The sequence below is a fragment of the Tubulanus polymorphus genome, chromosome 2 (genome assembly GCF_964204645.1).
Source record: "Tubulanus polymorphus chromosome 2, tnTubPoly1.2, whole genome shotgun sequence".
NCBI lineage: Eukaryota > Metazoa > Nemertea > Palaeonemertea > Tubulaniformes > Tubulanidae > Tubulanus > Tubulanus polymorphus.
This window is the reverse complement of record NC_134026.1, coordinates 30,676,454-30,691,619: the sequence shown is the minus strand read 5'-3', so window position 1 is coordinate 30,691,619 and position 15,166 is coordinate 30,676,454. Positions and strand designations below refer to the sequence as shown.

The 15,166-nt window shown below is 36.6% G+C and overlaps 1 protein-coding gene across 1 annotated transcript; it reads right to left on the bottom strand.

The window, feature by feature from the left end:
* Positions 1–7,823: 7,823 nt before the first annotated feature.
* LOC141900149 (uncharacterized) lies at positions 7,824–13,981 on the bottom strand. Its single transcript, XM_074786916.1, has 3 exons — positions 12,654–13,981; positions 8,966–9,056; positions 7,824–8,577 (listed from the first exon to the last, which is right to left on the bottom strand). The coding sequence occupies exons 1-3, from the start codon at positions 12,929–12,931 to the stop codon at positions 8,344–8,346; spliced, it is 603 nt and encodes a 200-aa protein (XP_074643017.1). The 5' UTR covers positions 12,932–13,981; the 3' UTR covers positions 7,824–8,343.
* Positions 13,982–15,166: the final 1,185 nt, after the last annotated feature.

Genomic DNA, 15,166 nt, shown 5'->3' with positions numbered 1-15,166 from the left:
CGGAAATAAGTCGTGAATTCAACTGTTCTGTTAATTGGTTGGTTCAATCTAAACGACCTACATCGTGCACGGACCAATCAGAGACCATTTCACTTAATGTCACGTGATCGAATAGCGGATTCTCATTGGCCGCACCAGATACCGGGTGTATTTGAATTAGAAAACATTCCGCTAATTTGCCGAATACATTCGATCTAACCCATCCGCAGATTACCGGCAAAAATTCATCTCTGACAAAACAACAATAAACCGCTACAGACAAATTCATGTAGATATTTAGCTGCTGGTGCTGCAGACATTTCCGTCACACAATAGACTGGAACACTTTATCAACCACAAATGGCGGTTATATTGGTTCTCTAACAGCCGATGAATCACATTCTACACCGGCTAAAGTATATAAGTAAATATTAAGGACACATCAAATAAAGCACTTAGTATGTCGTTACAACGACGCATATGAAATTCTCGGAGCTTTCCATCTGTTTCCCACAGTGTATTTCTAAATAATCAATGAATCAATCACTAACTAACCCATTCAATATGTTTTCATAAACTGTTATTAAAACTGATAATTAGGCACCGGTCAAACTGTTTACCATGGGTCCATTAAGTCCATGTTGTAAACTTTGCATTTATCACGCCATGGACGTATAAACTAGATGTTGTATAAACTACGTACATAGTCATGGCTTTTCAACCTATTTAGTTTCAGGATGAACGTACATCCTTGCCTTTATCCATGTCTTTTCAAACAGCAAAGGACTGATTTTTGTATTTGTAAACATTCAAGAAATATCTTTATAGATCGTTTCATAGATATCGACCCTAAATCAGTATTTATGTCTGTGGTGTTAGTAAACTATTGCTGTAATAATATATATATATATATATATGTCTTTATTGCTGTAACTGTTTCAAAAACAGATGAAAGGACATTAACTGGTATGTATACCGAGCATACATACTATATAATACATGTCAAAGCACGAATGAACGAATATTCAGAATGATGCATACGTTTATCAAGCAAGGGACTGCAGAGCTAATTGACATCTAAACTTATGTTTCAAAAAGGAGCGAAGATTATTATGGCAACATTGGGGACCTCGAGGGACCGCCACAAAATTTTATAACGCATCTTTACAACGCGGACTCAGAGTATTTCATCAATGGTCGGGTTTTCACCTCACTCGAGAATCATCTCGCGATTGATAAGTTGTATATTTACCCAGTATCGCGTATTCAGTCGTCATCGGTTCTTTGTGTTCGATGTAATGGAAAATCTAGCGATGTTAAATTCAATTAGGTATTTAGCGAGGAAAGTTGAAAAGAGATTTAGAATAAGAGCGATAATATAATTTCGAAGGTATTCAATGAAATGTTTTTCATCTTTGTAATTGACCAATAATTTGTATTCACGCGTTACGTTCAATATACGTAAAGATTTTGGATAAAGTCACGTCTGGTTTAAGACTGCTGGTAAATATTGATGGAAAAGACTTCATCGATTTGAACTGAATACGAACTCATAGGAACAGAAAAGTGAGATCTGGATTTTGAGTAAAAATCGTTTCATAAAACAAGGAAGGCACAATATCTGAATTCGTGAAGTGGCACTAGGACTACAGCCGGTTCACACTATCGCCATCCTCGCTTCCACCAGCTCGGGGAACAGCTTTAGCAGAGTGGGTTCGAATCCCTTGACGGGTGAAGATGCACTATCGCTATAGTTAGTCCGTGCTCTCGTTTTAGGGTCCATGTTAGAACGGACCAATTTTGAACGGACCAAATAAATACTCTGCATTGGCATTCTTTAATAAATAAGCTGTTACATATGCTGGTCCACTCGAGTGGGACTTGAATTTTGATCAACTAATCGTTTGAGAAAACAAAGAATGGCACATCTGTATTTGCGGAAAGTGGTGCAGTCTGTAACAAGTATCGGGGGACACTGAGGGGGTTCCATCGTTCCATCGATTGAAACCTCTGCGTCGAACTTTCGTTGTCATAACTGCACGACTTCCCTAACGCTTTTACGAAAATTAATCAGATGCCCTTCTCTCAGACCGTCGTCAACAAGAAGATATATTTACACATGAAAAAAGCACGTGTATAACACACAATATCATCCTACACAAAATCACTAAAACTATCCACGATTACAAACACGCTAAACTGAAGCAATCAACCATCCACCTTCCCTAACGTGAACTCCAATCGAAGTGAAGGGTAATATTGGTTTTTGCCTTTTGAGGCAGCGAAGAATTTCCAGCCTACAAATCTCAGTCGATTAGGCCGGGGAAAGTTGATTGATCTCAACGTTTTATATTACTGATTAGAGACCTAAGTCAATACAAGTGGCCTTTTCATCATAAGCTTAGGCTGGGACTATGTACGTGACGGTAGCTAAACCTAGAGACTTACTGAGCAATGCAAACACGTTTTAAGATGCGGCTGAATGTACGTCGTCATTTTCAATTTCATGACCATCTTATATTAGTAAGCACGTTGGCCCATGCACTACTGTTTAAATCTTTGTCGGAACGAAAATAGCATTTATACCAGACAGACGCAGAAAAAGAAAGATAAGAAAAGAAATACTTCGGGTTCAGGAAGATATTTCTAGGAACAGAAAGCACGTATAGGTTAATCATGTAAAGTACAGTGCGCAACGATGCGAAAATAACACAGAATGAAAATAATGTCTAATGTTGTAAGAGTAACGTCAGATAGACACAGAGAAATGACTACAGCTTCAGCTCTGTTTATATCCAGTTTTGTACTTTGTTCTATTTGGTTCTAGCGACCGTATATACGCGCTACAGTAACGAATATCGATACTTAATGTTACAATTTCCGCAAACTAATCCACATATATAGTTGTTTATATCAGAACACAATAGAACATTGCCTGGCGTTGTTATTAGCGAATTTCAGTTCGTTATATTTCATTTTCATGCGTGGTGCCCCGGGGACCGTGCGCAGGATGGTTCGTCATTAGTGTCTCAAGGAGGATCATCGACAGCAACTAATGAACGAAAAGTCTACAAATTGAATACATGGGAAAAGGCGAATCATGACACCCGCCATCTAAAGATAGATAATCATTTCTAATAAATTCCTGAATGGATGAAATATTGCTAGCATCATTTCTGATATACACAATAAAATGAATATTTCTGAATCGTAACTCGCCCGTATCATCGCTACTGAGATTTCAACCTAACTTTGATGTTGGATTTCATAGCTGATTTCGATTGGATATTTCTAATGGTCTTTTTTGGCGTAATTCGGTTCGAATACCGAGAAAATGTCAATTGAAATGTGAGTGTAGGAGGGTATAGAGAGTAATAGACCTCGCGGGAATCAAACACAAAGTAGATCAGACGCTTAATGGAATCATCGTAATTGATGTCAAAGAGAATGAGCGACGCCATCGCTTCACCAAACTACGCGGGGTAGCTCTTTCAAAGAATCATCTGTCAATGAATCAATCCACGCATCATCGACAATTTCATTGAACAAAACATCGATAAAAACGAGAAGAAATAAACATCATATAATTCTCTTTTTCACTCGAACGCGCGTCTAATAAGGGAGCGTCATGCCTCAATAGGTCTGGGAAATACAGACATTCAGTCACTAGGACTAGAAAATAAACATATATGAAACAGTTGATTTACTCCTCTTGTGTTGTATATAACCCCAGTTTTACTTCAACTGATGATGGTTTCAAGCGAGAGTCCGAAACGTCGTGTTTTCAATCTTACATTTTTGAACAATTGATTTTGCTTTTAATCTCGTACACAGTGAGGGTTTTCTTATCAAATATCGTAGATCAAAACTGTAACATCAATGTGTCGATAATAATAATTATTCATATTAGAAATTATTCAGAATTTATTAATTCAGAATTAGAAATATAGCACAAAATTTATTGTCATTCTCTCGTTTTCTATGTAAAATTCATAAATTATTCATGATTCTTTCATTTATGTTTTCTAATCTTGAAAATATCGAAAATTCATGACAACCTTCAACAACTTCTCGGTTCTGTATAACATTTCATATGCGTAGATGTTTTCAACTATCGGTGTAACTATTATCATATTACAGTAATTTTATTACAAAATATCTATAATCTTCTATAATTTGCCATAAAAAAATACACAGATCATATTTCATTACAATCATTGAAAATAGGTAAAAATCGTTTTTTCCAAGTTACGCGGTGACCAAAAACGCATCGAAATCCAACAAAACTTAAATATAATAAATCTCCAGAGTTTAGAGTTAAAAGTTAACATACCTTTGTAACATATCCAAGTATATGTAGTTATAAGACTGATATCCCGTATAATAGTTGAAATGTTTGATGAGGAATCGTTAGTAAGAGAGTGAGTGAGAGAGAGGGAAGTGAAGTGCGCAATTGATGCTGATGTTGACGCAACTGTCGGCGCTACTGTTAATGATACAGACAGCAGCAGCAGCAGCAGCAATAAACCAACTCGCGTTGAACACTACACAACAACATGACAATATTTACAACCGTATTTTGAAAATATCGAATAATTTTGACTTAATGGTACGTTGATTTATTCGTCAGATATGTGTTAAAACTAAAATAAATTCGAAAGCAATTCTCAGTTTAAACATAGACTTTAAAACGTGTTTGTTCTCGAGTCCGATGTTTGGTTGTATCCTGGTGAACATTACACCTGAAAATGATTTCAATAACGCAGGCCAAGTGCATTGGCTCTGAAAATGATACCGTGATCACAAGGGGACGTTTTGGCCCGGGTCAAACTGGCCCGTATCACGTCCGAGTCAAATTTGGCCTAGCGCATGTAAATCACTCACTCGTCATTAAAATGCTATCAAAGATCATGCTGCGGTAAGCGAGTTGAACCTCTTCCGGAACCGCAATCAGCATGTACAAGATTTTGTTCGGGTCTGTTCCAAACTATTTGGTCGAGCCAAATTTGGCAAAACAGGCACATACCCATTTGGCACCGCCATGGACGGGTTTCCCGGAAGATGATAGGGTATCATACATCAGGGAGAACGGTCTCCAGTGGAACATTAGATTGATCTTATACGGTAGTTAATTACCATTAGCTTGTACCAATCAAATATTGATGAATAGATTTTCTATTATAGATTGATTGGCCGGTAATTGACATATGGATTTAGTCGTCTCCGTGTCGAGGGTAGATCGGCGGATGATATTGTCAATAGCCCTGTCGGTTTACTCGGGGAAGATATCTAAAAATAAAATGTCGCGTCGGTGACGGATCGGTAAAAATGTGTCATTCGTTTAAGTGTAAATAGCACTAAAGGCGGCGGATTTGGAGAAATCCTTGAAGCAAATAGCTTTTACCATTTAGAAACATTTATACAGAACATCAAACATCAGACGGTTTCCGATTCCGCCGAATAAGATCGTTTGGTGCATTAGAAGCTAATTCTAGTTCGGCACAGAAGCTGCGCCTGTATTCCAGGTCGATAGCTATAAGCTACCTGAAGCTACCTGTAGCTCTTCACCCTTATCTCAACGCAGTCCAATTACCTTCAACAACTTCATCATCTCTGATCACACACATCTTTATGACATCACGAGGCCATTAATAATAACTTCTCGTTAACATAAGTAGAGTATGAATATGAAATCTTAACGCGATCAACTAGTTTTCAATTTCCTTCGTCGTCACGACCCGGCTGATGTTTATTACGCATCATAGATTGCATTTCGTTTTCTACAAACTGTGTTTGTATTTCTTCCCTGCTCTTTGAATGAAAATATAATTCACGAGCCTGAAAAATGACACATGAATATTGCTTGGTATCGTCGACAATAAATAATATGATATAAATTATATAATTCTATGGAACAATAAAGTTATTTTGGATTTGAATATATCGATTATTGAATTGAATTGACCGGCAACCAGTCTAGCCCCGATATATCGATGATGTAGTGCGCATCCTCTCAAAGATGATTATTGAAAATTATTTTTAAAAAAAACAAGATAACATTTATGAAATATTACAAAAAGAAACGCCGAAATTCACAATTGCAATTGTTATTTTGAAACACCAACGTTGATGACGTAGTGCACATCAATTCACACAGAACCTGAATAACAAAAACATTTTTGTAACGGTTTTTACGGCGTCAAAAAATAGAGTACGAAAATACATCTTCAATATTCCTGATAGCAGGATAATATAGTCTAAACGTCGAATGAATCATTGGCTCGCCGAGACGATTTCAGAATCTTTATGTTTATTGTGGGATTTTATATTCAATCATCGACAATGTGCGCAGTGATAAGTAATGACTACTCATTTTTCTCTGCGAGAATTGTTTCCTATATCGCTATATGCTGGTAATCTATCTAGACGGATCTCTCATCATTTGTGATAGCGCTAAATGAAACGGAAGTAATTCTTTTCATGCTACTGTGTACAAGAGTGAACGGATTTTTAAATCAGAGCTTCTTTGTCCGCTAGAATGACGGAAATGTTTTTTGTTTTGTGTCGGAATGACAGTCGCCCACGTCTGACTGGTCCCGCGTCTGCTTAATGGACGAAAATGGATCTCTCTCCTTCTCTCCCGAGTAAAATTAGGTAGATTCCAGTTAAAGCTATAAGTAGATTGATCTGATGGTAAATTCCGGCGCCGGGAGGATTTGATAGAAAAAACATATCGACTATTGATTTATCCTCCTGAAAACGGACAAATATTTGAAATTGAGAAAGGCATGTAGGATTAGGGCCAATAAGAGTACGGCATGTGGAGTATAAGATATGAAGAGTAGGGCATGTAGAGTAGGGCATGTTGAGTAGGGCATGTAATAATCTCAAATCGCTGCTTTTGGTCGCAAATTGAAATACAAGGGTAAATTGGTGACATAAATAACCGAAATGAGACTATGACAAATGAGTGAAGTTTGAACGACCATTAATCAGACATTATTTGAGTGATAAAACCTTTCTGCTATAAATGATGTGTAGCCTATGAGTAAATATTCAATGTGCTATAAATCAGTCGTTACTTTGACATTAATTGATCAGTGATGACAGTAATTCCCAACGTAACTCGTTATATCAATTATTCGTACACGTTTTAAGGATCTTTCAGGGGGCCACAGAAAACAGGTTTGAAAACTGTTAGGGTGACAGACGCAATGTGAAAACGGATTTCTTATCCGGGTATTAAGCATTTTTTATATCTTAACAAAACTTAAACCAATTATATGAAAATAAGGAAATTTGATAGATAAATTTTGTTGTAAATCTTTCAAATTTGTAACAACAGTTTTAATTTCATTATCGATTCTGCACGTTTGAGTTTACGGATTGTTCCTGCGCGTCATTCATTCTATAATATACGAGTCATTCCTGGAGGTCAGCAGAGAGAGAAAGAGGCGTCTTCACGGTGAGAGTGACAACACGCTGTCGATGTGAATAGTGATTTATTAATCTTCTTGAAAACGAGAAATAATCAGTTTCTTTGATTTGGCGAGAATTATGATTATTTCCCATCGATCAAAAGACCTATGTCTATATCTGTTCTTTGTTGGAAGCTCAATCAGCGCTCGAATTTTTACGACAATTAAAAGACGGTGATAATCTTCTTTACGCCGAGTCTGTCAGTATTTCCAACTACAAATAATTCCAGCTCTATTCGAGCGGCGCATCTTCAGCATCACGCGAAAAACGAAGAACGCATGTCAGACATGATTAAACAACGCCGCCATCATTTATTATTGAAAACGACTCTTTTGAATCTATTTTATTTCAAAAGCAATGTTTGTACAGAGGATGTTTTGTTTATGTGTATCAGATACAGGCAGAAACGAAGTGAAAACCAAGGGATGAAAAACAAGTGAAATATCATTAAAACACAAACAAATCGCTCGAGGAAAAAGGAAAACCGTACGCCGAAAACTGAACTAAGCGTGGCCACTAATGTGTTTGGACCCACTTGAACTTATCTCTCGTCCCTTAAGGATAGTAACGGGATACTCTTTTAGCTGGGATGATTTTATCACTATCACGATGAATAGATAACCATTAAATGGAAACTCGCATTCCTACTCTAAAAAACCACACCCACTGAAAATGGATAGATAGATAAATACAACAGTCATATTCATGATGAAAACATATTTTACGTTGAAAACATTTTGATAATTATATACACACTCATCGGAGACTCTTTCAGCCGTCGACTAAGGGACGTACAATGCGTACTTCAACTTAGTACGTTTACTGCATTCAGAGAATGCATGTACTTGGAAATCAAAGACCTGTCGTATTGTTAGAAGGTGAAGGTCACGTCGGAAGGGTCTGATGGTGACCGCTTTCGCCGTGGTGATCATGAGAGTGTTGTATATCCGTAGGACTGTCGCTGGTGTGGCTTTGATGATCAGCCTGTCGTTGATGATTAGTAGAAGTCGACGCCGTTGTATTGTTTTCCTCCCGTATATCCTCCTTTTCTTTATCATCTACGTCATCTTCATTCCCCTCTTCTATACGATGCAGTGCGGTCTGTTGTTGTTTCATCTCCTGGAAAAAAATGCAAACGTTTTCAACGAGCATTGATTCGCGTGGCCCAATTAATATTCCATGCATAAAACGGCCGAATTTTGCTGTCCTCGCTGAAAACATGAACTGACCAGCAGCAACTAAATCAACTCTAATCCACAACTGTGGAACTGGATCCTGAATAAATTACGTAGATTGAAAAAATACGAAATAACAAGGAAGACATTGTTATTCTGTAAGTTCTCTCAACGGATAGCAAAATTACTACTGTAACATATACACGTATAAAGCTTTAATATACCCTGTAACTGGTAATTGTATACGTGACGTTTTGTAATGATTCTTTAATAAAGGAAATGTCAGAAATGATGAAAAACGGAAGAAACTTTTTCCGTTATGATGAACTCACGTGGTTTCGTTTATCCATGCGAAACTTCACGACTGAAACGACTAGCATCACTAGTGCGCCACATATCAGCAAACCACCGACTATGTAGAAGCTGCGAAATAAAAACATTGAACTATTATCCAGGTACTTGGCTCGGGTAAAAAGAATATCAGCCTGAATGCGGCAAAGTTCATTGTATCTTTGTCAGACGATTACAACTCAATCTGCATTAACATTTTCCCGTTTTTTATAACACAAAATTGCGCTTCCACCTCAGAATATCTAAAATCACAAGACCAAAATTCTTGATCGGTCAATTCTATCAGTAATTTCGCCAACTTTAATGATTGATTGTATGGAGAACATTCTGCTGCAGTTCTGTAAAATCTTCTAATGACAAGTTTTTTGTTTAGGTAATAGATTATTCACAATCTTAATGTCCGAGAAAAATGGCTTAATTCAGCCAATTCTTCGAAGTAAAATTCTTAACAAAAATAATGTAATAATTTCATCAGGGCGTGGGTTGAAATGAGCTCAATATAATTTGTATTTCATAGAAGCAATTATTGTAATTAGTTTATGTGATATTGGAACAGTTGCTATATCGGATATTTTCTTGAGAGCAGTTAGTGTAGAGTATTATACAAACAAACCACCTACTCGATAGTATAATCATCTACGAGTTATATTCAAACTGATATTCGGAGAAAATATGTATATTAAAGCTTCGCTCGCACCGGGTAATATCTTCTGAAAGATTAAAGTGTGATAATCAATTAGAAATATACTTGAGCCGGGCAAGGTGTCATAAGATAATGAGTGTGCAATGTACGATAAGAGGAAAGATTGTTGTGAGATTTGGGGAAATGATGCACATATGCGCGGTTGAATTAGCCACAAATTCGCGTTTGATAAACAAGAGTTAAACTGGCGGAGAAACTACTGATTTTAAACTGATTGAAGATAATGTTTGTAGTAAACCTGGGCTGTCAATCACCTTAACTCTATTCAATAACTAATTATCGAATGCCTAGATTAAAATAGATTCTAAATAGAACGGAAATTTAGCGATGAAGGCGGGGGATATTTATATCAAATCGACTATTTTACCAGGTGTTACATATACGAACACTAGTAATTAGTAAATGTTTTGTAAGTGATGCTCGGTATGATGGATAACACGAACATCGGCATTCAGCTTATAGCGCATAGAAAATATAACCAAGCGTACAAAAAAAATCCAAACTCACTTAACTTCGAAACGAAGATTGACAGAAACAATTATAGTTCAAATATGAACAAACTGCTTTAAAAACGAACATAATATTGAAAAAGAAGACGATTTTTTTGTTTATCAGTAATATGAGCGGATCGACGGGATATTTTCGAAGGTTCGGACCCCTGCCTCTTGCCATTGAGGTTACCCATGTGTGTCATGACGAATATTGCGTTTATTCAATTGCGTGTATACTGATATACTGAGTAACTGTTTCTTTGTACCCTTCGCTCGAAAAAAATGTAATTTCTTGAGCAATGAATTCAAATCTAATCTAAATCAATTGAAATCTAAATCTGTGAAACCCTGCAAATTTTACACTGATCCTCCCCCCCCCCCCTGAACACCGAGGGGTAGCCCGCTCGTTATCTAACGGCTTTATCCAAAAAATGACCATACTTTTCCTTTGGACCCTCGCCTTCTTCCAGTAACCCTAGATGCACTCCGGGAAAAAATTATCTTTCGCATAAATCAGAATTTTTGAAAACCAGTTCATGATTCAAGAGTGAACAATGTTCACGTAGTTTATCGGTTTTTTATGAATATTTCATTCTCAGTGTTCTCAAACCGGACAAAGCGCTCGTGTACTAGGATTATTATATTAATGACTTTAACATTCCTGGCGAACAGAACGGCTTTTATTCAACGCTCATAAACATACGTAATCTTTAAACTTAAACCCGTGTAATCTACCTACGGTAAGTCAATATAGTCAGTTAAAGCCGCAGCAGGTCTGGCGTCGAGATTAAAAAATTATGTCCACGTATTACAAGAAAGACAGACCTATCAGTATTATCGCCTAGACTCAAGTGGTTTAGACTGTTCTGGATTAAAATTTTGAATTGAATATAAACATTGAATATTATATAATCTTAACTCACGGTTAACTCTAACCCACAACCGTGTAACTGGATCCAGAGTTTTTTTTAGAAGACAAGACTTCGTTTAATTGCTGTAACGTATATATGATGAGGTTGATGATTAGATGAGCATTCGATATTTGAAATATCATCAAGGCTAGTGGCCTATTTCTGTAATATTGTATACGAAATAAGAGTCAGAGATAAAATGACAAACAAGAAAATTAGTAACATGAAGCTGTTTGACACCTCTGAGAAAACGTTGCAACAAATGACAAGTGATGCGCCTAAATCGCCATATATTTCTTGTAAATTGGGAATTTCAACACGAAACAGAGGAGAATTCTTAGGAAACCCAATTTAGCTTTTTGCCTACAGACTTGACGTCAGTACGCGGTTATGCAGAACGATTTCATTTTTAAAGATTCCAATATATGTGCACGAATATATGTGCGTTGTTTTCTCGCTGCCGTTAAGAGATATGTACGTCGCACACCTTCATCTACGAGTTCTTGTTTTCAGGAACTGCCGCCGCAGAAGCTAAACAGCGAACGAAATATGAGGCTACAAGGGCATCATGTACGCAAACTACATAAACAAAGTTCGATTCCAAGCACAGAGAATCGGTGTGTGTACTTTCTTACATTCTCCGTTAGAAATATTGTATCTAAAACCGTACATTATTTTACGAATTTGTCGAAAAGACGATCGCGGTTTGACGGATATCGGTTTCACATCAATCGATTCTCGATTACGTCGTTGTGAAAGTCAATTAGAAAGTCATTAACTTAAGTAATCAACCACCTTTCTTCGGAACCAGGCCATGCGTGTACAGATTATTAAAGGCAGGAAGCTTTACTAAACGCATTCACTTTATTCATGTTCTCATTTATGCTTATTTCTGATCTTCATTGATTTATGAAAACTGAATCAATCCTTGTATTGTCTGTTTTTGTGTTGTAAGTTATTGGAATTCTTGTGGAGCAATAACAGTTAGCTCTAATTCGAATTCTGGTAATGTCTGTTATAAGGAACAGTCAAAAGTTATCAATGAACTAATTCATTATTACTGAATTTTAAATCGATTTGTGAGACTTCGCTTTGTCCATCGGGTGGCGCGTTTCAATAACTATAACTATTGAATCCGTCGAATAGACTGAAGGCAAGTGTCGGGGCCAAAATAAAACACGCACCATGTGATCATTTAACAACGAAAATCACTGACGACGTTTTGGGTAGATTTATAAAACTATCGATTTTCAGAGATTTATTCATTTCGAACGAAATCTATGAAAATGGAAATAAGTAATTTCTATCCGAAACTACGGGGCCTGGTTTTATAGACTGGGTATCAAGGCTACCCTAGGGATTAATCCTCAGCCTGGCTGACAACCACCATGATAATAATGAGCAATGATGGTAATGAGTGACAAATTTCAATATGTTCCCAGGGATTATTTTCCCGTACATCGCAATAAAGCTCAGTCTGTGGTTTACAGGTAGTCGTTAATTCTTCATATCTGTAGGTTTTTTTACATACAAACAGAAATCTACTTTTATCATATATACTTACAACAGGTTATTTCCTCCTTGTATATTTCCACATATGACCATTACAATTCCCGTTATTAGAAACACTAGCGCCACAATAATCAATCCAATCTTTGCCATTAAAGACGGTGGTTTGTCATCGTCTTTTATATGAGGAAGTTTATACTTGTCCTTTTTCTGTTTGGGTTTTCGAGGTCGGTCGTAAATTCGTCGGTTATAGATTTTTCTGAAACTGTATCTTTTTACATTGCCGAAAATGTAGATGGACGGCTGCATACTAGCTAACGATGACGCGTTCATTTGATGTGTTGTTAGTTCAGGTAAATTTAGGAAAAAATCACCAAGTCCTCTCAATTACACAGTCACTAATCGATTAACGAAAAACGAATGAAAAGTTTCCGAATCCTGTAGTTTTTAATCGTTATATTACCTGAATAAAGCAGTATAGAGAATGAAACGTTAATTACTTTCCTATTCGCTAATGTTGCTCGGTAAAACGCGCGGAACAACAACGATACTTTCAATCTGTGTGTGTATTGTATGTACTTCACCTTATCACCCGGTTATTTATAAGATGCACATCTCCTTCCCGCGTCCGATCCAACCTTTACACGTAACTACTGCGGAAATTGCCGAAGTAACTGCGAACGAACGAACGAACGAACGAGGGGAATATCCAACTCAATATGCCGCGTTCACACTACACTACGTTATTGAGAATTAACGGTATAGATTTAGTCCGTTCGAATTAAGAAGCGTTCGCACTTGTGAAAAACCCGTTCTAAATTGGTTCGTTCCAACGGAACAATTAGAATCAAAGCAAAAAGACCGATCTAGGTCCGTTCTGAATTTTAGAATGGACATTTTCTGTGTGTGAATAGAACTCTGTCAATCAATGTTGCGTCCGCTTGACCGGTGATCTGACGTGTGAACGCACGTCATTGATTCGGTCCGTTCTAATTTAGTCCGTTACAGGTTCGATTTGGCCAGATCCGAAAAAATGCACTGAGAATTCAAGATGAATTTATGAATTTCCCTCATTTCGTTTATTAGTATTAGAAAATATATACAGTTTATTTACATTATTTATAATCAGCCTATAGAAAATCTCGTATCTGCTCGACACACGCTACACTATCGAATGTTCCGAAAAATACAAAACGAACAAATCATTTTTGAAATGCTATCAAAGAAATAATGAAGTCATATGATTTTGAAAATGAATCGTCAAATTTCAATATGTAACAGCCGGCAAATATAACAATACAATTCAGAATATATTGATTTGATGATTAATCGCGGTATATACCTGGGTGAATGAATACAAGTTACAGGGGTATGCATACATATATCATAGAACTAGTCTATTTTATGGCAAAAGTGTGCGTTTAAAAGCGTTTTAGGAGTCATTTTGACTTAAGCTGCTAAATATTCATATGTTTAATAAGGTGCATGAACAGCTGCTACAATAACGGTGAATTTATTCTAAAATCCAAATATCAGAATTGTTTTCTATTTTATTGTTTTTGATAACAATCATATCGGTGTGAAGTGTTTAGACAAAATTGGAAGCAAAACTATTCAAACATATTCTAACGGTCAGGGGAAGCCCGCCTTGCTCGCAGCCTCTGGAATGGCTGCTTTATGGGAGGAATTATGGACCCGGGCTTAAATCTGTTCCTGCTTCCGAAGTCCAACGTTTTGAATATAATACAATGTAAATAGCCACATATGACACAGGAAATACACTAGCTGAAGGAAGTACACTAACACATTGATATGCGGTTTATTATAAGAGATTAATGGCGGATTGAAATGTATATGATAAACTCTTTATATATCGATCACTTATCCGCGCTGCCCCACCATTTAGTGTTATACTAATATATCATATACTAGTATTTATCAATCTACATTATACGTTATACTATTCAATTTATGTACAATATTCAAAGTGTATATACAATATTCTAGAAGATAAAAAATACCAAAATTATGAGGTTATTTATAGTCTTTATGAAAGGGATATACGCACGTTTGATAAGGAGATGTTTGATTTAGCCGGGCGCGTAGGTCGGCCTCCTGGGACTGGTTCCTCCAGTCGCGACTGATCGCCAGTCGACCTACGCCAGGCTTTAAACGCAAATAAATGCTGCTAGATTATACACAACGATTATATCGTGAAAGGTTTGACAGATTTATCAAATTGACAGAGGAATGAGTTTACAGATAAATAAATAAATAGAGATTTCTGTGTCATCGTCCGTCAATTTCTAAATCATAGCCTCAATTAGGGGGATCTAATTCTACTTCTAATCTATATCCATTAGTATATAGTGTTAGTGGTAGAAATTTACAATCTTGCGCAAATAAAACTACAGCGAGTCGAATCAGCGATGAAATTACCGAACGATATCGAAAAATCAATCAAAATCAGCTTCCAACAGAAAACAACCAATCATGGAAACTGTTATCAATCAATATTTTGGTTATTAGATGGAAAAAGAAAATTTCGTAGTGTTTTTATTTTTTTTA